General features: G+C 39.1%; 1 protein-coding gene across 4 annotated transcripts in view; it reads right to left on the bottom strand.

The window, feature by feature from the left end:
• The window catches only part of Eea1 (early endosome antigen 1), a 98,020-nt gene that overhangs the window by 44,223 nt on the left and 25,802 nt on the right, over nt 1-27,995 (bottom strand). The window contains exons 1-10 of one of the 4 annotated variants that reach the window (XM_038314537.2): nt 21,309-21,362; nt 19,918-20,001; nt 15,124-15,249; nt 12,024-12,151; nt 11,049-11,103; nt 10,893-10,958; nt 7,481-7,520; nt 6,510-6,623; nt 5,820-5,941; nt 4,510-4,665 (exon numbers count right to left, since the gene is read on the bottom strand). In XM_038314537.2, the coding sequence (XP_038170465.1) occupies nt 4,510-4,665; nt 5,820-5,941; nt 6,510-6,623; nt 7,481-7,520; nt 10,893-10,958; nt 11,049-11,103; nt 12,024-12,151; nt 15,124-15,228 (786 nt within the window). In that variant the 5' untranslated portion in view covers nt 15,229-15,249; nt 19,918-20,001; nt 21,309-21,362. Of the gene's footprint in view, nt 1-4,509; nt 4,666-5,819; nt 5,942-6,509; nt 6,624-7,480; nt 7,521-10,892; nt 10,959-11,048; nt 11,104-12,023; nt 12,152-15,123; nt 15,250-19,917; nt 20,002-21,308; nt 21,376-27,995 lie in introns of those variants that run through there. The other 3 variants (XM_038314535.2, XM_038314538.2, XM_038314536.2) reach the window with 3 other exon arrangements.

The following is a 27,995-nucleotide window of genomic DNA, read 5'->3' as shown; positions in this document are numbered from 1 at the left end:
TAAAAAGAATAAAAACTTGTTTGATTAACAAAATGAGCGTGTCTAGGATCGCAACTGACAACAGGAAATGCCATGAGAAAATCACAAACGCGCATGTCTCCGAAAGCACATTACCTCACATTCAAGCGTCTCCGTTAGAAAGCAGAAAAAAATAATAAAATGACGGATGAAAGATGGAAGGCAGTACTGACAAACATGCACACTGAGAGCACAATGAAATGTTTAAACACACAAATGCTCTCTCTCAGACTAACACATTTAATATTAAAATGTACTCTTAAATAGCTATGTATGATTATAATCACACTTATTCCATACCTGCAGATACTTGAATCCTAATTTTTGAGCAAAAATGTAAGATAATTTGGAATACAAATAAGATTCTTTAAAAATCACTTCCATATCTAAGATCACTGCAGCTTTCTTTGGTATTTACCTCAATGAAGGCTTTTAGGAAAAATTTTTAAATCCTTAAACCTTTATCTATAAAACAGCCAACCATTTATAAGTACTTCAAATGCTTTAGAATAAAAAAATATACTTTCATAAACATATAGACAAAAATTTATTGAGTTCATAAGGTATGTAAGTTTCAATAGAAATAAACCAAAGGTATATATAATAATGCAAAAATAATAATAATGTATTTTAGATTACAGAGAGTCAATCCCAGATATTTGATAAATCTATGTCTAATTTCTTTAATGGCTTTTTAATATGCCTTTATTCTGACTTAAAGTAACCACATCTATATTTTTCTAATAAGTTTTTAAATGCAATAACTCATTAATATATTTTGTTATAGAATATTTTAACTAGGCAAAGATGTGTTATACTTTTTGCTGCAGAATATTACTTTAACTAGGTAAAGGTGTGTTACTTTTATGATGGATTTGTATAACTATAAAAAGCTGTCTTCATTGCCTGTCTTAAGGCACATGATTGGTCTGATAAAGAGCTGAATGCCAATAGCTGGGCAGAGAAAGGATAGACAGGGTGTCAGGGAGAGAGAATAAATAGGAGGAGGAATCTAAACTGGAGAAAAAAGATGAGAGAAGAAGGAGAAGAAGAGAATGGGGGACGTGCCCAGGTATTGTAGAATGTTATTTTAAGGTGTGTTACTTTTGTTTATGTTGTGGAACATTTATTTAATGATGCGCTGCATCTGTCTAGCTCTGTGAAGCTGTGTTACTGTGCCGTCTAAAGCACCTGCTGTCTAATGACGAGCTGAACGGCCACTAGGGAGGCAGGAGCAAGGAGAATAAATGGAAGGAGAAATGTGGAGCAAGAAGAGGAAAGAGTGAGAGAACAGAGAGAGGAGAATGCTACGGGCCAGCCACCAGCTACCCAGCCACCCAGCTACCCAGCTACATAGCCACACATCCAGCTACACAACGACATCTAGCTACACAGCCGCCCAGCCACCCAGCTACACATCCAGCCACACATCCAGCCACCCAGCCACCCAGCTACACAGCCACCCAGCTAAGCTACCCAGCTACACAGCCACCCAGCTACCCAGCCACCCAGCCACCCAGCCACCCAGCCACCCAGCCACCCAGCTACCCAGCCACCCAGCTACCCAGCCACCCAGCTACCCAGCCACCCAGCCACACAGCCACCCAGCTACCCAGCCACCCAGCTACACAGCCACCCAGCCACACAGCCAGCCACGGAGAAAGAGAGAAAGTAAAATACACAGAAGAAAAGGAAAAGGGCCGGAGGTGAAAGGTAAATGGGACAATTTAAGTTAAAGAAAGCTGACTAAAAACAAGCCAAGCTAAGGCCAGGCATTTATAACGAAGAATAAACCTCTGTGTATGATTTATTTGGGAGCTGGGTGGGGGCCCCCAAAAGAGTAAAGAGAAAAGAGTGGAAGAAACAACACCCAAGGTCAGGAGCCAGATAGAGAGAAAACATGGAAGAAAAGGTAAAAGAGCCTCAAAGCCAAAGGTAGACAAAGAGAAACAGGTTAATTTAAGATAAAGACCTAGCCAGAAATGAGCCTAAGCTAGGCCAAGCATTCACAACTAAGTCTCTGGGTCATGATGTGGGAGCTGGTTGGTGCCTAAAGGAAAAAGCCTGGTATAATACTTAGCTGAGAATAAATAGAACAGAATTTTAATAAAACATGCCACATATTCATAGTAAGCAGACACACAAAAAAAGCAAATGAAGTTAAAAACAAACATATGAGATGAAATAATTAAACTGATTGTTTTCATATGGTAACAGTATTGGATACAACTTCAAAATATTTTCAGCTAGCTAGGCAGTAGTGGTGCACAACTTTAATGCCAGCACTCGGGAGGTAGAGGTGGTCGGATCTCTGTGAGTTCGAGGTCAGCCAGACCTACAGAGTGAGTTCCAGGACAGCCAAACCCTTTCTCAAAAAAAAAAAGGGCAAAACAAACATATGCATATAAATGATAGATTCTCAGCTGTAACTCAATACAAAACAACACACAATTTTGATAAAACACTACTGTAATAATGAACATTAGGATACGATTAGTAGCACAGAAAGCTTGGCATGGTGGCTCACTCTAATTCCATCTTGGGAGGCTGAGGCAGGGAGACACACATGAGATTGAGGCCAGCCAGGGCTACACAGTAAGTTCCAGATTAAGATCCTGTCTCAAAATAAAAACAAAAACCAAGCAAACAAAAAGATCAGCAGCACAAAGTCACTTATGAGGCGATTACGAGACGAAAGGGAAGACAGGGTGCTACAGGAGGAGGCTGGACTTGAGGTCCGAGGCTCTTTATTTTAGGTGTGTGTTACACCTCATTGAACCTCACGTTCCTAACATGTAAAAAGATCGAATAACGTTATAGGATCAAATTAGATAGTTTTAAAGCTAACACAGTATCCGAAATGACCTAGTGGGGTACACGGAATCTAGTGGTGTCTAGAACCTCCATGTCTGACGGCAGGATCAGTCTGACTCAAGTTATTAAGAAATCTGGTGTGCCTGGGCGTGCTACTCACCACTATGTATCTGTGAACTAAGTAAGTGTAAACTTGATTCTCTAAACATACAGTCGAAGTAGGAAATAACTTCAATTAATCAAAAACAATAAATGCTTTTCTAAATTTGTTTCAAAATGCCTGACATAGTTTTTGTACAAAGATGAGCAAAGTTGAGTGCAAAGAACTAAATTAAAAGTCATTTTTCTCCTCCTCCTCCTCATTTTTTTAAGTTTGTCTTTATGCAGACAGGGTCTCGCTCTACAGCCCTGACTGATCTGGAGCTTACTGTGTGGACTGGGCTGACCTCGCAGTCAGGGCTCCACCTGTGCCTGCCTTCTAGTGCTCAGGCATATGCCTCAGCCACGTACATCCTCTCCCCCAGTTCCAGTCTCCTCACACCCAGGCACATTTTTCCTAGAAAATACTTTCATTGGTTCCTGCAATTATCCCTGTTTACACGAGGAAAGGACTGGAGTCCTCCGCTCCAGGTCTTTCAACTGCAGTATCTCTCTTGATTGTCTTCCAAATCACTTTAATCTAAGTGAATAAAGTATGAATTTACAAAAACCCCTTAAGTTTACAGTAATTTATAAATATTAGTCAGAAATATTTCCCATTATCAAGCTGTAGCATGTTCCTGTGTGTGTGTGTGTGTGTGTGTGTGTGTGTGTGTATATATATATATATATATCAAATATAAATAACAATTTCTTTTCTTTGCTAATATTCTTTTTGTTGTTGTTTTGTTTTTTTTTTTGAAGAGTTTCTTTGTGTGGACCTAGTTGCTCTGGAACTCTCTAGACCAGGCTGGCCTGAACTCGGAGATCCACCTGTCTCTGATTCCTGAGTGCTGGGATTAAAGGCGTGGGACATCACTGTCCACCTAGACTGGGATATTTTTTAAAGATTTATTTACTCTAATTTTCCTTGTTTAAGTGTTTTGCCTACATGTATGTGTGTGCACCACATGTGCCAGATGCCCCCAGAGTTAGGAAGAGAACATCAGATCCCTAGAAGTGAAGTTACAGAGAGTCGTGAGTCACCATGTGGGTACTGGGAACCAAATCCTGGTCCTCTGCAAGAGCGGTGTGTGCTTTAGATGCTGAGGCATCGCTCCAGTCCCAGTGAGAACACTAGAGATTATTTCATCCATACCATTCAATGTCTATCAACTAGAAATAAGACTACTTAAAAAGAAATCTTTTCCCAGGGATCATGGTACACTCCTGTCAACTCAGCTACTCAGGTGACCGAGTCTGACTTGAGCCTTGAGCCTGGAGAGATCACATGTCAAAACAGTTTTAAAAAAAAAAGAAAGAAAGAAAAGAAATTATTTCTAAATAGTTTTCCAAAACAAAATTGTTACTGTACTTGTAGAAAATGACATCTCGTTTGTTTTATCTTAATTTTGACCAAATTAAGAAGAAGTCAATCATCAGTTACCATCTAGCCTTCAATATTTAACTCTATATATATCATTTATTAGGCAAAATAGTGATCTATAATGTAAGCATTCCTCTCTGAGGGTTCATTACCTCTGAATTAGCACAGTCTGACTGTAACTTTTTGCATTCATCTTTGAGTTTTTCCGATTCTCTCTCGCGCTCCAAAGTCATATTATCCATTAGTGTTTGGACCTGGACCAGTTCTTTCTTGAGCACAGCAACATCTTCTATGCCAGGTCTCTGAAGCTGTGAAACCATACAATATACACTTTAGAATAACTCACTAAAAAGAAATCAAAACAATCATTATGAACAACTTTTAGACTCCAAACATCAAACAATGATACCTTCTGCCAATAAGTCAGCCCCCGCTTTCCATTCTATTTAACAGAATCATCAAGCTGCACTCTAGCAAATGAACAAGGATCCTTACCATTCCACATTTGCTTTCCTCCACACACTGTGCGTATTAATCAGTGACTGGATAAATGGTACTGACAATGAAAATAAAGAGCGCTATGCTGGCGGGGCTCCTGCCCAGCATGGACCACGGGGACAGCCCTGTGCACTGCTATCACAACAGTTTAAAGAAGAAGAAAAGACAGGCGTAAGCCTGCTTAGGGTTTCCAGCTGATTGCTTGTGGTGCAATAAATAATTCATCCATACGTTGACTGAGTGCTATAGAAAGATGCCAAAGACAGGTCCAAGGTTGCAAAGCCCTAGGAGAGCACTGAGCCATGGACACTGTCATGGTACCAATGACAAATACAGTCATGGAAGAAATATGGCAACCTGAATTTTATACTTGTAGAATTTGAAATGAAAGCAAGAAATCCAACTGGAGGCAATCCTAAAACCAGCTGGATTTATAAAACTGAAGTGTGAGGAAATGTCTGGTATGGCAACATAAGCCTTTAGTCCCGGCACTCAGGGAGCAGAGACAAGAGGATCTCTATGAGTCGGAGGCCAGCCTTGCCTACACGGCAAGTTCCAGGCCAACCATGGCTGCATACTGAGATCCTGTCTCAAATACAACAAAGCCGGCGAGAGGAAAGGACAGCAGCAGGGGTGCGGATGCAGGAGATGCTTAAGGAAGAGAACAGCTACAATTGGACAGAAACGATAATGGGTAAAGGAGGTCAATGACACAGCTCCATAACAACTGTTTTCTCTTTAAAACATATACAGTATAAATGTAGGTAGAAGGGTATAAGGAAGTTTTTATTGCCTCCAGTTCATTAAACTATTTTTTAAACATTTCTTCCCTTGGATATTCAACTCAGAGCTTTACATGTCCTAGGCACGCACTCTATCACCTATCTGTAAGCCCAGCATCATATAGATGGCATTTTAATTAGGAAGCTATCAACTAACATGGTAACAAATGTTCCTAAATTACCAGCTCGGTTTTCAGGTCTTGAATGACAGCTGTCTGTTTGCTCAGCTCTTCTGTCGCGTGTGCCAGCTTCTGCTCAGCAGCTTCTCGCAGGCTCTTCTCCTCGTCATGTTTCGACTTTATATCTAATTAAAGATAGCAACACAAATATTAGTTTCATAATATTAACTCTGAAGGCGATCTTTTAAATTCCCATATATTAATCTGTAAGCTTTAACAAACTTAAGTCCAATTTACATTCCTTAAGTACCGACAAATATATCCAAAAAGTATGATGTTAAATTCTACGGAACACTATACTACTAAGCATTTTAATGTACATACATGCAATATCTTACAAACAGCACATAATTTTAAAAAATAATACAGAGAAAATAATTGATAGCATAACCAAGCATTAAATCTAAAGATTATATGATCAATTTATTTAAAATGTTACTTTTTAATCATCAAGCATATCAAAATAGAAAATTTATCTTCTTTAAATCTCAAGAAGAATATATCAAAAAAATTGAAGGACAAACAAAATAATTTACACATAAACTCATATTATCAAAGTCTATTTATCACTACCATAGCCCACAACAAATGTTTCACTACACTTAAAATAGTCAATGGTTTTTCTAGGGCATTGAGGAGGAAACGGTAGTAAGGATTATTTATTGGCTAAAAAAAAGTTCAGATTTAATATACCTGCAATTTCAGTAGCAAGTTGGGCTGCTTTCTGTTCAAATAGATCTTTCATCTGCTTAATATTAAAATTTTCTGTTTGGGCTTCTTCTAATTGTTGTTCTAAAGACTGTAGCTCTAAAAAAGACCATAGCAATGTGTTAAATGTAATGTCAGTTACATATGCTAAATTTTCAGTACTTATATCATAATCATGTAGTGGTAAAGACAATCAATATAAATCCAATTCTAATTTTATAAGAATACTTTTACATTTCAAAATATGGAGCATATGCAATTCATCTAGAGTACAAGTAAAAAACCATTTATAAATGAAAAGTAATTAGGATAGCCTCAAATATCTATAAATATTTATTAGAAGTTTGCTTTTGCTTTTTTAAAATTAAGATCTTACTTTCCAGCTAAAGGATAAAGTGGAAACTCAGCCTCCCAAGTGCTAGGATTACAGACATGTACCATCAAACCCACTTTAAAATATATTACGTTCTTCAGACAAAGGCAGAAAGTGAATCTTCAAGTAACTAAGAACAATGATGGCCTTAAAACTTATTAATCAAAATGTGCAGTCAATGCCTATTACTACCGCTTCATTCTTCCATAAACCCTTAACTATAACAGGTAATCTCTGCATCTAACCTGGACTGTTCACTGAGCATCCATCCACTTAAAAGCAGCTACCAAGATGCTAATCTCATCAGTTCCTTCAAGAGGTACAGATGTATTCCCAATATAAACTTGAATTTTTTTAAGCAATCATACTGTAGTCATATACCAGCTTATCCATAACTTCAGAATATAATGAACTAGTTAACTGACTAAATTATGACACAGGTATCTAAACCCAAAGCATAAACAATATTTTTACTGTTTCATAAACATCAAGTGTAAGCATAAACAAAATTCCTTTATTGGGGTATTCAATAAAAAGCAGGATGAGAAGGAAGAAAAAGACAACTGAAAAAAATCTTAATTACCTGCTGATGAATCAGTCATCAATACATCAGGTTTGGCCTCCTTAATTAAAACAGAACACATAAATAAATACCAGACAATTGCCATGTCTGTCAAGGTAAGCAGCAGGATTTGGGTAAAACTCAGATCTGGTAGTTCTTCTACTTTCGGATCTACAGGGTGCCATTAGAGGGCGAGCATGACTTCACTGCAGCTGGCCAGTCCCAAGAACTTTTTATGTCTGCATAAAACTATTTAGTGTTGTGCATTAGGTGACATGCAGAATTTTATAAATTCAGTAGTAAATGAATAACAGAAAGCCCCCCACCTCCAGAACGCAGTATGAGCTCTCTCCCATTCCATATGTAAGCTACTAGCATCAGTTGCTAGCCTGCAAATACACAAGCCTAACCATGTGACCGCATCACACTCACTTAGCCTTTTAGTCTTGCCCACCAACACCTGAAGGACTATCAGAAAGGGGCCCCTGTCAATCAGGAAGGGGTCCCTGTTATCTCTGCTCTAACCCTGAAGGACTATCAGAAAGGGGCCCCTGTCAATCAGAAAGAGGTCCTAGTCATTACTGCTCTCTTTGGAAAGCGTCATTCTTAGGAAACCACTCAAAAAGTATACCTCAAATTTTAATGAGATTTTCCTTACCATGGAGCCTGATTCTACGACCACTGAGAAATTATTAAAGGACTCTAATAATGTGGCATTCACTACATGGCTAATGTTCATCTATTGAGTGCATTCCCTGTGAGATTTGTTCAAAGTATTCTCTCTTTTAAGCACTGTGAACTTAAAGGGAAAAATACATAGAAATACACTACGTGATTTAAGAGATTATTGCCCCAATCATACCCTTACTATCAGCACACACAACACCTAGAATAATTCAAAATTAATAACTTTATAGGTGCCATCAACTATCACAATCAAAGAGGGTGTGTGTGGTTTGGGGTGGCAGTTAGACATGGGAGCACAGGTCAGTGTTACAGACTTGCAGAACATAAAAGGCCCCCGAGCTCCATCCCCAGCACTTTAAATTTTTAATTAAAGATAATTTTCTAAATTCAAATCATCAGTCAGCTGTAAAAGGAAATAAAGGGCTGACATGATTGCTCATTGGGTGAAGACACCTGTCACTAAAACCTGAAATCAATTTCCAGGGCCCAAAAAAGAAATCTACTCTCACAAGTTACTCCGCATGTAAGAAGCTACCCACATGTATGTATGTATGTATGTATGTATGTATATGTATATATATATATACCCTAAATAAATGTAAAACATAGAAATAAAGACTTTAGCCCTTAGAAAACCTGGCATGGTGGTACATGCCTTTAATCCCAGCAGAGGCAGACAGGTCTCTGAGAGTTTGAGGCTAGCTTGATCTGAATAGTGAGTTCCGGGAAAACCAGAGCTTGTCTCAAAAACAAACAAACAAAAACTAGAAAACAAACAGCAAAAAAGACTGTAACCCTTAAGGTTAAAGTCATCCAGGAACTGGAAACAAAAATGAATATCTCTTACATTGTTTTCCTATTTTAAAGGGTTAAACCTATCTCAAAGAATAAAGGATTTCCCAATAAAGTTTTAGTACACACTAGATTTAGACATATTGGCTGCTAATAATAATCAAAATTTAAAATGTATCTGCTTCCAAATGAAAGTCACTGTTAGAAACTGAAAGGCAAGTTAGAACTTACAGTAATGATAATTTATTTATGTTTGTGAAATATGACTCACTGGCACATGCCTATAATCCCAGCACTCTGGAGATGGAGGCAGAAGGATCAGGAGTTTAAGGCTAGTCTCAGGTGGGCTAAATGACTGAGACCTTGTTTAACAGACAGGCACACACACAATCTCTAATGCAGTAGTTTCCATGTTAGATAGGCCAGTGAACTACAACTGACTAACACTGAAATCTTTGAACAGAAATAAGACTGCTATCTTTTTATTCACAGACTTGCGTCTACAGTTTTCAATCCAGACAATAATTTTTGGTACAAAGATTAAAGAAGAAAAGTCCTAACTGAAAGTTACAGTGTGCTGAGATAATATGTAAGCAGAGTACTAATTACTTTATAAAGGCTGTTGAGGGGCATCTACTTTATTTAAAAAAAAAAACAGGCTATCTCTGGATTTATAAAAATTTATTATTCTTTTTCTTTCTAAAATATAACTGATAGAAATTTTTCATAAAATCACATTTTGATAGGGTACCTAGAACCCACAGATAATCCCTTCTATCGACTTTTCATTAAGAATTTTTATGCAGATAAACCTGTCCAGAACACAACAGTCCCACACCACATATCATTTCAGTCGGCTGCTGACTGTGTGAAAGACAACGGAACTGAACCTGTTCTAGGGCCCAGTGACAAAGCAGCATCCTGGTGACGTGACTGCCCACGCTTGCTTGTGACCCTGATCGTCCTGGTGACATGACTGTCCACGCTTGCTTGTGATCCTGGTAAAGCAAACCTACCATGCTACCACTGGCATACGATTCTGTGTAGTACTTAAGATTTGATAATTTTATAAGCCACTGTGGCTAGAATATGGGTTTATTATATTTTATTGGTATTTCAGAATATACTGTCTAATCAAAACAAAGTTTAGAGTGAAAATCACCAGGCAAGTTCTGAAGGACATTCCCAGAGGACAGCCTTGTCGTCACAGGAAACGGGCGCTCCGCTCCTACAGTCCACCGCACTTCCGTGACACGGACGTGAAAGGGGAGGCCTGTATTTGGTTTGAGCTAACTTTTTTAGTCATTTAAGTATATTGTCAGAAAAATAGAAGAACATAGCTTGATGTTTAAAAAGCTGCTAACTGCTTCTTTTTTAAAGTAATTTATATGGCTTTAGGTAGATGGATGGGTAGACAGACAGACAGACAGACAGATATGTTTTTAAATTATATAATGCACAACCACATGTGTGCAGAAAAGGGCATTGGATCCCCTGAACCTGGAGTCACAGGCACTTGTGAGCTGCCTAATGTGGATGCTAGAAACTGAGCCTGGATCCTCTACAAATGCACCAAGCACATCTAATTGCTGAGCCATCTCCACACACACACACACACACTTCTTGACACCTTTTTGAGTCAGGGTATTGCTATATACCTTAGGCTGTCCTTGAACTCATTCTCTGTCTGGCCTCAGCCTTCCAAGTGCTGGGATTACAGACATGCACTATCACATATGACATAACAAATTCTTAAGGAAAATGCTTTATCTTTACCTCCCATATTTGCTTCCATTCATTAAAATTATACAGACTATCCAATAGACTATTAAACAAGGAAATAAATTAGGAAATCATTTATATCAAGACCCTTACAAAAGAATGTAATGCTTAATTTTCAAGAATGAAAATAAACAACTAATAAACATGCTTCAAGAATTTAAAATGCAATTACTTGCTGCTGTAGCCCTTGATATTTTTCTAGTTCTTTCTTTAATTCTTCTGAGTACCATTTTTCTTCCTAATAAAAAAGATTTTAATTAGTAAATGTGAAAACAGTTTTTAATCTGAAACTTTGAAAATAAACAAGCATCCCCATGTTTCTTCTTACCTTCAGAGAGGCCTGTAGGTCTTGGACCTCTTGTCTGAGTAGTGTTATGTCATCTCTGCAGGTGCATGGGAGAGAGGAAACAGCCTCCTTTACAAGCCCCACAGGTGAGAACCAGCACCTACCTATTAATGTCATAGCTTTCCCGAGTACTTTAAAAACACTGAATGCTTTATGTATAAAAGCCTTCATAAAAATAATTTTATTCTTATAGCACATTAATGACACAATTCTCATGAAAATAATCAGATAATTGTCAAGTGCCTGGATCAGAAACAAACTCTCTTCTTGTTTACCAACAATAGCATGAATGGCTTGCTAACGCAGTTAGCACAAAGCCCAATGCTGTCAGCAGGACTCTGGTGTGCAGTCTAGCCTGGCCTGTCTCTCCCCTCGTTCACTTGGCTGCAGCAACACTGACTTGCTTCTGCTCCTTCTCCCATTCTGCTACTCCTACCTAAGACTCAAACTGACAAGGCAAGCAAGATGGGCTAGAAATGGAAGGAAGGCCATGCTAAATGAGGATGGCTGTTGGGGACTATGGACCCCCAGACCCTGAATTTCCTGTAAACAACTTGTTTTCCTGTGCTTGCAGCTGCTTTGAGCACAAGACAGGGAAGTGGTTTCTGGTGGGCTTGCAGCTGTGACTTAGGGCATGACCATTGGTCAAGGAGACCCTATATAAGCTGCCCTGGAACACAATAAAGTTGGCATTCTTAATTCCAGGGGGCATTCCTGGCGTTCTTGTTTCAAGAGTGACCCGTGTCTCTGTCTCTGTGTGTCTGTGTGTGTATGTTTCAATCTCCAGCCCCTTATCTGACACGCAAACTATAGTGCATAGTACGCAGAGCAGAGTTTGTGTTACAGATGGCTTTAAATTAAGTAATATGAAAACATTACAATTTTCAGAAAGTAATAAATCTTATAACACATGCACATTCTGTGACAATATTACATTTCGAAACTAGAATACTGTACCGTGTCAAAGCAAGATTGGCCTCTCCACCGAGGCCCGAATCATTACCGGCATCGTGAACTGCCTGATAGTGTTTGAAAAGTTCATCGGCAGAGCCAAGAGATTTCATACACTGGGGACATATGAAACCCTATAAAAATAAGCACAAAAAACGATTTTAAAATATTTCATTTTGAAGAATAACACTTTGTATTTATGAAATATGATCAAATGTCATTAAATAAAGTGTAATTTATAATGTTAAGCCCCAGTTCTTATATCAATCAAAGCTATTTCACAAACCATAGCCATTGTTTAGGCTGCACCTAATAGCTAAAGAAATGAATTCTAAGCCGGGCGGTGGTGGCACACGCCTTTAATCCCAGCACTCGGGAGGCAGAGGCAGAGGCAGGCAGATCTCTGTGAGTTCAAGACCAGCCTGGTCTACAAGAGCTAGCTCCAGGACAGGCTCTAAAGCTGCAGAGAAACCCTGTCTCGAAAAACCAAAAAAAAAGAAAGAAAAAGAAATGAATTCTAGTACGAGATAACAGTGCTTTCTTTCTCTTCTTCTTCTTCTTCTTTTTTTATAGACAGGGTCTCACTAGGTAGCCTTGGCTGGCCTGGAATTCATTATGTAAATCAGATAGGCCTTGGACTCACAGAGATCAGTCTGCCTCTGCCTGCAGAGCGTTGGGACTAAAAACTAAAGACTCGTGCCATCACAGACAGCTAAAACGTTGTCTAGATTAGTTGAGAAGACTTTTCATCAATCTTTCTTCTCTATAGATTCCCATTAGTAAAGCAACATTTGTTCTAATCTAGTTCACAGAAATAGAAAAAAAAGTAAAATGATGGAATATTCTTGTCACTAAAAGGAAAGAATCAAGACTGTCAGTGTCTCACACAAAGCTCTGCTAGAGAAGTGCTCTAATCAGAAAGTATAGTTAACTGTGATGTGCACACTTGTAATCTCAGCACTTTGGAAGCAGAGCAGAGGATCAGGAGTTTCAAGTCATCCTCAGCTACACAGTGCATTTAAGACCAGCACTGGCTACATGAGACCCTGCCTCGAAATAAATAAATAAAATAAAAATTGCTAGCCGGAGACTAACATGATAAAAGTCTAAAGCTAATGTAAAGCCTAATATAACATAAAACCTGTTGATCCTAGAATTAATATATGATTATCAATCAATCATCACCAACAGTGCTAAAGATGCTGCTGCAGACCCAGGCTGTCAATGTTTGGGGTTACAGTTCGGGAATAAAGAGTGAAATCGACATATTCGGTTCTAACTTTAATTTTCCACAGTAGAATACAATAGAGTTATTTTACTAACAGTAAACAGCATTTAATTAAATTTTTTGAACAATGACCAAAAAAGGGATATCTATTACAGTAGGTATCATCAAAAACATTTAAGAAGCAGCATCCTTACAGATTAACTATTAGAGGAAGCTAGAATAAGAAAAATTGTTTTCTATTGGATCCATACTATGTACCAGATATTTACCCTACACAATCTAATTTAAAACTCATTCCTATTTATTTAATGTTACTACCCCTATTTTATAGAACAGGAAACTCAAAAAAAACTAAATGAATTTCCTGATGTCACAAATGACTAAGATAGCTATAAATCTGTTGGACATTTACCATGTTTCCAAAATATTATACTATCTCCTGAACTCGATGACCTAACCCTTTAAACAAGCCCTTTATCTCTAACTTCACAATGACCTAATTCAACAGGTATTCATTATTATTTGAGTGTAATAATAATAGTTTTATGGAAGATACAAATTGTAAAATACTGTTCCAACCCCCCCCCCCAAAGAATCAAGGACATATGGGAAAGTATCTTTTCATGGAACTGAATCAATGATTAACCAAATGGCATTAAATTTACCACTGTATGGCTATCTAACTGCAAACTATATTAGCAAGTTAAAAGCTACAAAAACTCTCAGAAATAGTCTCATGGTTCTCTGAGAATTGTCTAAGAGGTACATAAATTATTAGTAGCATTCAAAGTATTAAATTTTATTTTATTTTAGCATAATTAACCAATATACAAAATAAGTCTCACTCAACTTTTAATCTCTGAAATTTTTGCACTCAAAAGTTTCTATGAACAATGAAGAAATAGGTCCCCGCCCTCTGCACTCCCACGTACACCCCACAAGAGTCCTGAGGCCGTCTTACTCATGAGAACTACCACAGGATGTCAGTGCAGAAACCACTCCCAGTCTCAACCAGTCCCAGTGTCATTCTTTTATGAGATTTGTGAAAGAACTAAAAAGTTACGCGTTTTTGCTTTTTAATACCAAATTTTTAATACCAAGAAACATATTAGCAAGATCATCAGAGAAATTCTTTCCTATCTAAAAATAATTTCCCCTGATACTGTGCCCACCCAGCCTTAGATATGCAGCAGGCCTACCCTACAGAGCAGTGATTCTCAGCCTGTGGGCCGTGACCCTGTGGGGGTCACACAACCCTTTCACAGGGGTCGCCTAAGAACACTGGAAAATGCAAATATTCACATTGCAATGCATAGCAGTAACAACAAATACAGTCATGAAGTAGTGATGACAATGTTATGAGGGTCACAACATGAGGAACTGTACTAAAGGGTCTTAGCACTAGGAGGATGAGGACCACTGCTGCACAGGAAGGTTTGCCACATCACCATGGGTGAGGATGCGCAATGCATCACCTCCAGTGAAGCGCAACAAAGATGAAACCAGTCTTAGATTCAGGTTCTAATGCTATTCAGACACAAAATGTTTCTATGCAAGAATCATTTTAACGTAAGTGCTTTAATAATTCATTAATAAAGCATGAATAGATAATCCTACAAATATTGAAATACCACTTTATATGTATACATATTAAGCATTTACATTTATTTCCAAGTTCACAAGAAGATAGCTGGAAACAATAGAAGAAACCAAGCAGATGACCCAAGAGCCTCTTCCTTACTGATTCTTCTCAAGCACGTATAACTAAAACCATCCGCATTCCTTAGAGCACAGAAGGGAACCAACACCAAGGCAGGGGAACAAAGCGATACTGAGCAACCCAGAGCCAAGGTGTCAAAGCAAAATGTAAGGACCCACAATCACACTGGAGTCACTAAGAAGCTCCTGTCCTCTCGCCTCGTGTTCAGTGTGCACTTCCTGGTAATGTTCCGACAAGTCAATAGCAGTCACACATCTTTTCATACACAATGGGCAGATGAAACCCTGTGAAATAACAACTTTAGTTTGTCTTTAGTAAAACAAAACATGAGCATGCAAACTACAAACATGTATGAGAAGAGATTAAACATGTATGAGAAGAGATTAAACATGTATGAGAAGAGATTAAACATGTATAAGAAGAGATTAAATATGTATAAGAAGAGATTAAACAATCGTTCTTGGGTATGGATCAGGGAGAGTTCACGGTGCAGCTGCAAACGACGAAAGGTGTCTCTAAAACAGAACTTTAAAAGTTAGTGCCCATCTTCACATTACAAATTTCCCCTGGCCATTTGCTCAGTGTGGTACCCAGCTGGTTTGACTCAAATACTCTGGTTTACGCATTTTGTTTTTGTTGAAGCACTCTGTCCTTAGTTACCTGAACCCCAGTATTGGCAAGTTAGGTTTTATTTTAGATCGAGAAGTTCCAGCCAGTACAGAAAATACCTTTATGTGATAGTCTCAACAAAGAAATTATCTTAATCAAAGTGATTTTAGTCTTTATGTTCCACTCACCAAAGATCACATCTTCCCATCTCAATAATCCCCAGTGCAGGATGCTTCTTTCTGATTCTTGGGCTAAGTGAGTCTGTGGTGGTTTGATGAGAATGGGCCCACAGGCTCATACACTTGAATGCTCAGTCACCAGAGAGTGGCACTATTTGGGAAGGATTAGAATTAAAGGTGTGGCCTTGTTGAAGGAAGTATGCCACTGGTGGTGGGCTCTAAGGTTTCAAAAGCCCATGCCAGCCACAGTCTCTTTCTCTCTGCCCATAGACCAGGATGCAGCTCTCAGCTACTGCTCCAGTGTCTGCCTGTGTGCCACCATGCTGCCTTCCATAACCATGGACTGACACTCTGAAACTGTAAGCAAACCCCCAATTAAACGCTTTCCTTGATGAGAGTTGCCTTGGTCATGGTGTCTCTTCACAGCAACAGAACAGTAACTAAGACAACAACTATCCCTAACAATAGCACATTTTAAAATGTGGGCTATCTCACTGGTGTAGAGTTTGCGGTCATGTCGTACAATAATGAAAAGATAAGAACATAAAGGAGTTGAGAATGTGATAGGCAAAGTAAGGAGAACACAGCAGCAGGAACAAAGGTTTGTAACCTTCTGTGTAAGAACAAATGAAGACCTGGAGCCCTGGGGCGTAGCTGGAGTGTGAGGTCAGTGGGGGCATGTCTCGGACGGGTATGCCTTGTCTTTGGCACCATCCTGTTTTTCTGTCTTTGTCTTTCTCTCCACTTCTCAACACCATGAGATAATTAATTAACTTTGCTCAGTAATGCTCTCTCTGATCAATATTCTACCCAACACAAGCCCAATAAGGAGCTAACCAATCATGGTCTGAGATCACTAAAACTATAAGCCAAGAAGAAAAAAAAAAAGAAAGAAAAGAAAACAAATCTCCCTTGTGACCGTTTGAATAAGAATGGTTCCCCACTGGCTCATATTTGAACACCAGGGAATGGCACTGCTTGAGAGAAATTAGGAGGCGTGGTCTTGTGAAAGTAGGTGTGGCCTTGTTGAAGGAGGTGTGTCACTAGGAGTGGGCTTTGAAGTTTCAATGGCCCAAGTCAGGTCTGTCAGTCTCTGTCTCTGTGTCTCTCTCTGTGTCTGTCTCTGTCTCTGTCTCTGTCTCTCTCTGCTTCCTGTAGATCTGGATGTAAAGCTCTCAGCTACCATGACTACCTACATGCCGCCATGCTCCCTACATGATGATAATGGACTAAAACCTCTGAAACTATAAGCAAGTTCTAATTAAATGCTTTCTTTTGTAAGAGTTGCCTTGATCGTGGTGTCTGTTCACAGCAATAGAACACCAATGAAGACATTTCTCTTTTGTTGTTTAATTTCAGGTAATGAAAAGCTAACACAACACGTAAAGCACACATATCACCCAGTACAAAGGAACTCTTTGGTAAACATTACCTAGTTCCACCATCATTATTCTGTGTGCGTGTGCGTGCATGCATGTGTACATGCGTGTGTTATGAGCACGAGTATATGTGTAAGGGGGCATGTGTGGTATTTTATGGGGGCATACATACATGTATATGCAAGTACATGTGGAAGTTAAAAGAGAATTTTTTTTTTCTTTTTTGAGACAAGTTCTCTCACAAGCCTAGCACTCACATGCAGACTCAGACTACACTGGCTCTCCGGCATATTCCACAGACCGCCTGTCTTCTCTCCCTACTGCTAGAATTACAAGCACACATCACTACCATTTAATTTAGCATTCTGATGATGGAACTCAGGTCCAGTACTTTACCAGCTTAGCTATCTCTACATATTTCATTATTCCTTTGTTTATATCCCTTAAAAGCTAATTATCTAGGGGGTAAAAGCAAGAAACATGAATTCACCTTTTTTATTTGGTCAAGGAGTTCCCTTCCAGACCCCATGGCCCGAGTACTAGAACTGGGGACAGCACTTCTCTGCAGGGTGACTCCTACCTGCTCCGCTTTCTCCAGCCACTAAAGGTTTAGTGTCCTCTACTCACAGCCGTCAACGGCAAACGTCTCGCCCAGTCATCTAATCTGCGCGACTGTTGAGCTCGCACTATTAGATGCGGTGCTGAAAACAGTGTTGGGGAGTTGGCAAGCTCTCCAACATCAAGAAACTCACAGACTTCTGCAGAAAGTTACCAAAACCAAATTCTGTTAGACTTCACAAAACCAGAACTCTCCTCACCTGCACTCAGAACAAAGCCACAGGCTCAGCCCCTCCACTGTCACACCCTGATGCCACAACAATCACACTGCACACAGGTGGCCCCTGTGCTCCCACCCTTTACACCACCAAGTTTATTTTCAACACAGCAGCTACACAGAGTGTTCTATGACAGGCATATGAGCCAATCTTACCATTTCCATGCTCAAGATTCCAGCAGCGTGGCTTCTCTACCTCCCAGAGACTCAGCCACTCAGTGAGTATAAGGTCCACAAGGCCTGCAAGAGGCGGGCCTCCCTGAGCCAACCTGTGCCCACTCGGTATTCTAGAGCCACACTACCATCCTAGCTGGTCTACACCGTGCCAGACACGCTCTTAGCTCTAAGAGTTACCGTGTGTCCTTCATGTCAAGGACATCGCTTGCCTCATCCCTTGTCCTTGGCTCGTTTCTTCACCTTCTTCAGTTCTGAGGCAAGCCACCACCCCCTTTTTCCACTGGAGAACTCCACAGTGAAAACTACATAAAACGACAGCTACACAAAAGATGTTCTACACCTTCCTGCCTACTATATTTCTGTAGATAAATAAACACCAATTTATCTATCCTGGTACATTTTTAGAAGATTACATAGCAAGTACCAGGCTAGCCAGGAGCAGAGTGAGGGCTGTATGTATCCCCCCCCCAAAAAAATAGTAAATCATTATCATGAACATATGTGAACACCTTGAAAAATTAAAAAATATAATCCAACAACTGTTGGGAGCTGCAGACCCCTGACCCCTTGACTTTCTTTGCTTGCTTTAGACCCTTTGCCTGCCGAAGTGAACAGGGCAAAACACCTGTGCCTGCAGCTGCTCTGAGCACAAGACCTTGATAGCAGGGGAGAGGGTTCTGGCAGCTGAAAGATCCTGAGAGTTGGGCATGGCTAAAAATCCCTATCTAAGTTTCCCCTGAGCACAATAAACTTGGCATTCTGTATCAAGGATGACCCGTGTCCCTGTCTCTCTCAGTGTGTCTCTATGTGTTTTTAAGACTCCAGCTTAGTTCCCAGCTTGCATACTGTCTTGTAGTGGCACGGGCGCTACGGGCCTGTTCGGCTTTTTACAAACAACGTATTAAAATAGTGATAACAACACAAAATTGTCAAGTGAGATTACAATTACCCTAGGAATACAAGGGTATGCCAATACTATTTTAAATGTATGTACTTCATTACAGAACAAAAGGAAAGACTTGCACCAACATGTCAGTACATGTGGAAAAAGATCCTGCACAGGCAAGATCCATTCAAAGGGAAAAAGGGAGGGAGAAGGGAGGGGCAGACAGCAGGCAGCATATACACTATTGTGATATCTAGCAGAATTGTGGTCAGCAGGTACCTTGCTTTATTCTTGGACTTGGAAGATTAACCTAACATTTAGAGCTTTTACCTTAACATTTAAGTGATAACAAACATGGATTTTCTTTATCTCTTTTTTCTATAATGAACAAGTATCACTTTCTTCTTAAAATTAAAAATAGTAATACAACTTAGAAGGCTTCGTAATTGAAATTAAGCTCATTTACATTTTCACTAGTTTTTACTAAGCTAACAAAAATAAAATAAAATTTAACAGGTCATTAATAAACAGAAAATAAAAAAAATGTGATACATAATCTAATTAACCCAGTTTATGATGGTATACACATACACATTAAGTGTTAAGTTCTTTATTAAAAGACTAAAATATGCTTCATTAAATTGAGATGACAACATAAAAAGACAAACTAGTAATATTTCAATTTTCAGTCTTAATAGACAGTTTTTCATTATTACAACCAAACATTAGTATATTTGTATAAACATAACCCAAAAGTCACATTCTAATAATACAACTTATGAGAATTTTCCCTATGAACATAATTTAAGTTTTCAATCATTACTATAAGTATTTGCTAATTTTCCCTTAAATAATAGTGAATTTTATTCTCTATTATTTTTCCATACCTCTGAGGAACTTTCATTGTTGACATCTATAGGAGTTGCTGATGAATCTAAATCGGAGCCTTGAGAGCCAACTCTCCCAGGAGTCTGAAACAGAAAAAAAAATCAAAGTATGTGTGAATACATTCATAAGCTGTACAACAAAATAAAGAATGTCAAGCAAGAAAATTAAGCGTCTTCATAACAGGCTACAGTAGCAACAGCATCCCTTCTGGGGACTGACCTTCATTCTGTGCCTGCAGGATCAATTCTCATTCTCTTAAATAAAGCTTCTAAATACAATGTTTCATAACCTTCAATCCACTTTCATAAAACTTATTTAATCACAATGATATCTCTGAGACAGGTAGACAGAGAAACTATCTAAAGCGACTGACTTGCCTGTGACACTTGCTTTTGATGGTTAACAGCCACGACCAAGACTACAGCGACAAACAGAAGAAAACAGAAGCACAGCCGAGATGCTCGTCTCTGACCCCTCTAGCATTGCTCTCTTTACTGCACAGCCTGTCAGTGCAGGCGTGGAGGGAAACACCACCCACAGCGTCTGCTCGCCATCCCATCACCCGCCACCAGCCCACCGCTGTCAGTCCATCTGCGACCCCTGCTGCACCAGCAAGCACAAGCGCACAAGGTCAATGTCTTCTCAGCTCCAGCAGCAATTGTCCCCGAACACTGTTTATTAATACCTACGTGTAATTTATAAATTTATAAATTAATGTGAAATCCAGCAAAACACTAAAAAGAGATTCAAAGGACACGAACTAACTCAATAATTGTCCTCAAATACATGTATTTGAGGCACAGAGGCTAAAAACCCTGCCAAGGACATATGACTAATAAATAGAGGGAAAGAGTTTCATTGGAATTATGTGGCTCTAAGTCGCTGTTCAATACTGCTTCTCTGTTAGAAATCACTGTGGAAATGTACAAGTACCCAAGACTGAGAACAACTCATACAACTTTGCTTCAACACACAAAAATACTTTTATACTTTAAAATATACTTAAAATAAGACAAATCAGACAATCCACATCTCTTTTTATTACCTTATTTATGTACTGAACATGATCAGTATATATTTTATCTAAGTACTAAATCAAAAATGAAGTCCTGCTTATCTGAATTCACCAATTAAAACACTAAAATTATATTAGAAAACATAAAATAGCTGAAATCACAGCACACAAGAGGCTGAGGCAGGGTTACTGCAAGTTACAGATCAGCCTCAGTTATATACTGAGATCCATTTCATGTGCACGTGCATGCATGCATATGTGTGTGTGTGTGTGTGTGTGTGTGTGTGTGTGTAGCACGAGTTCTAATAAAATCAGACATAGGGGAAAACGCTGGGATATCAGAAAGATGAAGGAGCAAAACCACAGCCACCTTACCTACTCAACTTTCCCAGCCAAAAGAGAGACTGAGTTCCTGTCTCTTTCCACCTTATCTCTTCTCTCCGTCCAGCCACATCACTTCCTGTTTGTCTTTCAGATCTCTAGACCTCTATGGTTAACTAGTGACTAGCTCTGCCCTCTGCTCTTCAGGCAAGCTTTATCTGTACATATAAGATATCACCACATGTGTGTGTATGTGTGTGTGTGTGTATTGTTCCCTTATAAATCAATACCTATATGCATTATAATATATAAAACATTAAAAAGAAATATTTCAAAATGCAAATAATGATTACTATAGCAAGACACAATTACAGGGGCTTGGGTTTTAGTTTTCTTCAGTTTTTGCTATTGCTATTCTGCTCCTCACAATTTTAATCATGCTTTCATTACTTTTATATTTAAAATATTTATGCTGATCAAGTAAAAATATTTAGACTGACCAAGTAGTCCACATTTCTTTTTATTTCCTTATTTATATACTGTACACATTTATAGTTTTTGCTCTTATATAAATTGGGAAGTTGGGACAAATAGGAAATCAAGAGAGGTAATTAAAGTTAGAAGGAAATTCCCAAACTCTTCTTAAACATAGTCACTCAGAGTATATAAGATTAGAATTTTACTTTCTATGCTGGAAAGAGATTAATCAAACATAGCAGCATAGCAATGAGGAAAGAGGGGCTGTGGAGAAGCTCAGCAGATAAGAGCGCTTGCTACTCATGCAGAGAAACAGGGCTCAGTTCCCAGTCCCTACATGGCAACTCAGAGCCGTGTGTAACTCCATGGGCATCAAGCACACAAATAGTGCAAATGCACACACACAGACATTCATACACATAAAATAAACATAATAAACAGTGAGGAAACTGGATGGCTTTGGATTGTAAAGAACACAAACGAAACACCCCAATTTTAAAACCTACCATGTCCCACAATCTGACACTTTCTGAGTGCCAACCTGACACGGTTGTAAAAATCCACCAAGCCTGGTGCAATCCCAGCAATGGGGAGGCTGAGTGCCAACATGATACAACTGTAAACATTCACCAAGCTGGGTGCAGTCCCAGCAATGGGGAGGCAGAGGCAGGAGGATCATGAGTCTGAGACCTGCTTGAGCTATAGAAGATCCTGTGTCTAAAGAAAAATGTGAACTTTCACAACAAACTGTCCCATGCACAAAATTATTTAAGAAACTATATAAAACTACCTTTAGCTTAAATGTATAATGTGTATATGAAATTAAAAATTCATGTTTAGGCTTTGTTCTGCTCTGAGATACTTCATTTGCATACAAGCAAATCTGAAACTTAAGATACTTCTAGTCCCAAGCACTTTCAAAAGGAGATAATATTCAACCTGTACTTATACTCATTAGTGTCCTCAGAAAAAATTCCAGGTTCTGTGACAGTCTAGCTAAAGAATGACAAGAGAGAAACTTTATCTTGTGTATAACTATTGTTTTAACACAGAAAGCTACAGAATACCAGAAGCACAATTCAGAGGAACGCTGTGAGTGTGGCATAAGGGATGCAGGCAGAGTTCTTTCCAGCGAGAGGGGCAGAGGTAGGAAACAGCAGCAGCTACTGTACCCTGAGACCTAGCCAACCGACTGATGGAAAACAGAATTCTAAAAAAATGTTGAAGGTGGAGTAAGTGAAAGCTAATCTCTGTCAAAGATAGAAGAAAATGAGAGGAGGCAGATGTAAGGAGTACCCAGCTAGTCACAGGACCAAGACACACTACCCGAAATGACAACCTGGCAAACAGGGCAAGTGAGGTATACACGGAGGAGGCAGCGCCGACTCCAACCGCAGGGTAGAGTTAAAGGGATCCAGGTTACTGTGCTCTCACTTCTCTTCAGGCTTGGATTTCTCAGAATAAAAACAGCTGTCCCTTTGACAGAAAAGAACTGAACTGTTATAAAAATAATAACATACTGGAAAAAACTGTAAAATTAAACACAAAAGCCAGTTGTATCTACTCTAGTTACTACGGGCTCTTTCTGCCCACACGGCTCAGCAGGCCAGGTCTGGGAACCCGAGGATCACTTTCTATCCTCAGGCCTGTGGCTGTCCTTTCTACAGGGAAACTACCCCGAGAAAGTCAGCTATTTATAGTTTAGGAACTAACCAAAGCAGAGTGCCACTGACGGCAATGATGTCACTTTGAAGAAGAGGACCTACGACTCTTGAACGTCCACATGGCTCAGAGTGGCATTTCTGATGTGTCACGCTGACACTCCATCATCATGGCTCTGCAATCTGTCCTTGGAGCAGACCAGGTTTTGAATCTATAGTCTTCACCTTTAAATAAAGAAGGTGCTGAAGTGATGGGGGCAGTAGGAATGCACCTGTTCCTTCTTCTTGCTCATCCATTTTGTTTGTCCTATGACCTTTCTGAGATGCCTGTGTTATGTAGAGGGATGGGCCAAGCTTTTTTGTCTGGCTAAGACACAGCAGGTCTTGTGAAACCTCAGCCACATGACTGTCTGGTGATTTTCCAAATGGTGCTAATGATGATCCCAAGTTTCTCTTCAGGGGATCATCCTCCCATTGATGAAATTTATCCTCTATGTCTTCAGTATCTGATGACAGCTCAAATCTTCGGTGATATGTCCGGGGAAGGAGACTGGTAGTTACTAGGCTTTGTCACTGAGGGTTTTGTTTTGGGTTTGGGATTTTGGTTTTTATCTCAAACAGCTTTACAGAAAGAGAAAATTTAGGAGTTAAAACAGGATCAAAAGTCAAATGTAAAACAATCATTGCCCTGACTCCTTTCCAATGACCCAATGACCTATCTTCAATTATTGTAGACACAATGGTATATTTTTCTAATATTTCTTCTAAGGTGGACTTATATAAAGGAGTTAGATGTCCTTCAGAAGTAGAATCCTCAGATTGCTCTTCTTGTAAAAGGGCTAAAATTGTGCTTTAATGCATAAGACATCTATAAAACAAATGTCTCTAACCTGTAAGCCCCACTGTCCAAGGAGAGAGAACGTCCTGGGATGATGGGGGCTGTTGTTCATATAAGAAGCCAAATATTTCACTTCTGTGAATAAGGTTGGTTGCCACAGCTACACAGGGTGTACCTGATCACACACAGGCAGGAGGTACATCAAGATATATGCTTGTCCTGACTGGATGAGGGCAGGAAGTATATAGCCTTGTGGGTTTTGCCTTTATAAGCCCCTGACTAACATAATTCACGACCATTCTCTGGGAATCGCAGGTATGGACCTGGTCACTATCCATCATCCTGGCCAGTATTTAATAAAGCTTGCTTCACATTTGGCAAATGTGGCAGTGGTCTTATTCTCACCTGGCAGGACTAGCCCTGGGCTTTGGGGAATCTCTGATTTACTGGTACTATGGAGAACAGGTCTGGATTTCCACAGCACCTTTAAGATTCCTAAACCTAACTTTCCAAACTTACTCATAGTATATCTTTACTGTATTCACTGAATGTCCATGAAATATTTATATTTAACTTATAATTTATGAGTGTTTAATGTTTCTTCAATATTACTGATCCAAAAACTAATACAAGTTTCTTTCCCAAAATGATATACTCAAAAAATGATATAATCAAAAGGTTTGGTAACACACGCATGCACGCCTGTCATTCTAGCATTTTGGGAGTATGAGGCATGGAACAAAGAGGGTTAAAGCCAATAAAAGAACCACAGGAGAGAGAGAGCTCGTTCAGACTATGATCCAAATAGCACTTAAAGTTGATACAAAACCAGATAATTCTGTTCCAAATATAGGTCTATAAGATTTTTAAATATTAAAAAGGCAAAACTATTTTCAAAACAAGAATACAGCTCACCAAAAACAATACACAAATAGCAAGTATATAGGGCTCTAGGAACAAAAACCAGGTAACAGTAATCATAATCTATATTAGGGACCAAAAGTGTCAGGCGAGGTGGTAGACAGAAGTCAGACCCACTGGGGACTCAGGAAGTGGACAGTGCTCCTGCTCTTTGCCATAAACAGACACTCTTTAAACACTGTAATCCACTACCAATGGGTTTGGGCTTGAAGACAAAACTTTTCCAGGAACGACAGAAAGAGCATTCTAAACAGTGAATTATCTAAAAAAAAATAAAACTTTTGTTTTTCATTGTTATGTTCAAAACAAAGATATGATTAAGATTTTTAAAATAAAGATAAAGATTATATAAAAATGGATAATACAACCCTGAATTTATAGAAGGCATATGAAGTACAAAGTTTGTATGATATGAAAATGTAAACACAAACAAAAGGTAGTCATGTAAGACAATGATCTTCATGTTAGGGTGTTATTTTCTATTCCCCATTTTACCCAAAGAATGGGTTAATATGTTTTTATTAACCATTTAACTACCTTTTACCAACAAGTTATTAATTAGTATTATTATAATAGTTTTGAAAGTCTATTAAAAATAATTTCCCCAAAAAAATGAGCCTGATAAAAAGATTCAGACAAGTATAGTTAACAAACATCTATCATTAATATCAAATAGACTAAGAAAAAAAACTAAAACAAAACTCTCCCCCTATTCACTATTGGTCGGAGCCAAATGGGTGGGTTGTCCACACCAAACTTCAATTCTCTCTCGGAGCAAATGCCCTGCCCTAGAGTTTACTAAATTCTGGTGCTGCTGAGACATTCTGAAAATCACACAGACTTAAGCGTCGTAGGACTAAAGCGTCATAGGACTTCCCATCCCTTCAGAGGCCATCACTAAGGAACAGATACCTAAGTTATCCAAACATCTGTCACTGACCCCTAAGTCAAGGGTTCCCACAACCATCTGATTCAGTAACTTGTTGTAAAGGCTCAAAGACTCCAGAGAAACATTTCGCGATAAAGGATACAAATAAAAAGCCAGACGAAGAGGGGTTTAAGGCCAGATCTGGAGGAGTCCTGAGCAAAGGCAATCCTGTACCAGTGGCATTTGGAACATGCCTCCTTACCAAGCAATGGAAGCGTTCAGTAACTCCAGACTTCCAAATTTAAGATTTTTATGGAAGCTCCATTATTTAAGCGTGATTGATTAAATCAGCACCATTGTTGATTAACTCAGCCTCTAACCCCTCTTCATCTTGAGGATAAGTTCACAGTTCCAAATTAGAAGCTTTGGTTAGCTCCACTGGCAACTGAAGCAGAGAATTATGGGTATAGTTGCAGCAAGAGATCCTCAGGACAACTACCCACTCTAGTCTACCCCTTGTGTAATGTGTCACTGCACAGTGGGCACACTAACCAGTGATAGGAATGGCGGGGGGGGGGGGGGATAATGATCTTTGTTCTTGACATCTGCAAAACAGAAACTTTTCTTAACTAGGTGATAGGGATCAGACTTGCCTCACCTGGTCCATCTGCCAAGAGAAGTAATTAACTATCCCATGCAAACCATCCCTAAATCAGTGTCTCGGCTAAACTTGTAGCAAGGTTTTAGTAACAAGAGTCTAACGAGAGCCTGTCTTCTCCTTGAGCAGTTTTCCACTCAAGCTGCCTTCCTCTCCACACTTATTTCACTTTACCACCCAGCCTCTCTGGGTCCAGCAGCCAGACTCATTCCAGTAACAGATAATGTCTGATGCATAAGGGAAGACCTGATAAAAAGGCAGGGCTGTCCCAAGTTCAAGGCCAGCTTGAGCTATTAGGCAAAACCTTGTCTTCAAATAAAAATTAAAACAGAAAGGCAGGGTTTGAAGATGTATCTTAGTGTGCAGGCCTGGGGTTCAATTCCCAGCACACACACACACAGAGGGATTTCAAATCATTAAAGTGAACTAAAGGTGAAGTTGGGAAGGGCTTCCTATAACTCAGGGAAAAAGCAAGCTACTTTTCCTCCTATTATAGGGAATCCCAAAGATTTTAATAGTCTGTGCCATCCACTAGGACAGACTCAACCCTACATTTCTTAAAAATAACATCACATCAGTAACGGTAATTAGGAAACAAAAACATTTACGCTAGTCAAATAAATAACAAGTGATTACAATACGCAGAATACCCTAGACTGTTAGTAATATACAATTGGCTGATATTAATAAAAACTAAGATAATGTAGCATTAATCTCTATAAGACTGCTGTCAGTGAAACACAAGCTTGAAAAACAAAAGCAAGCAAGCAAACATAACACAACACTTTTAGCCAAAAAGAAACACGGCTGTCATCATTACCTGCTGTAGAAACACCTAAAAGGTGACCACAGCCCTGAAAAGTTAAAGCAGAGGTTTTCTTTGAAACAAATTGTTGATCTGCTTCAGCTTAGTTGTTTACTGCATGTTTACAACTGTTTATAATCTGGGCTAGGAACATCACTCAATAGTCACTGCTTAAGCATGTTCTAGAGCCCAACACTGCAAAATACATACACACATAATCTCCATGTCAGAATCACACTACACCACTATGAGAAAGTTGTCGGAACCAAAATGAAGTCACTTCTATCAACCCTAGAAAAATAAAGCTGTGGGGTTATTAAAGGATTCTCCCACACCTGGTGGTAATTACACAAAAGGGTGCGAGAAGAACCACAACTTTGCACAAAGATCAGCACAACTTTACACAAACAAACAAACACAAAATACTCCTGCAAGAACATCTGCCTGGCAACTTGGACTGAAATCACCCTTGGGATTAATCTTTGTAGCCACGAATTCTTATTTCAAAATATA

This window comes from Arvicola amphibius, chromosome 17 (assembly GCF_903992535.2).
Source record: "Arvicola amphibius chromosome 17, mArvAmp1.2, whole genome shotgun sequence".
Classification (NCBI taxonomy): Eukaryota; Metazoa; Chordata; class Mammalia; order Rodentia; family Cricetidae; genus Arvicola; species Arvicola amphibius.
The sequence above is the reverse complement of the archived record's forward strand: the minus strand, read 5'-3'. Positions and strand labels throughout refer to the sequence as shown.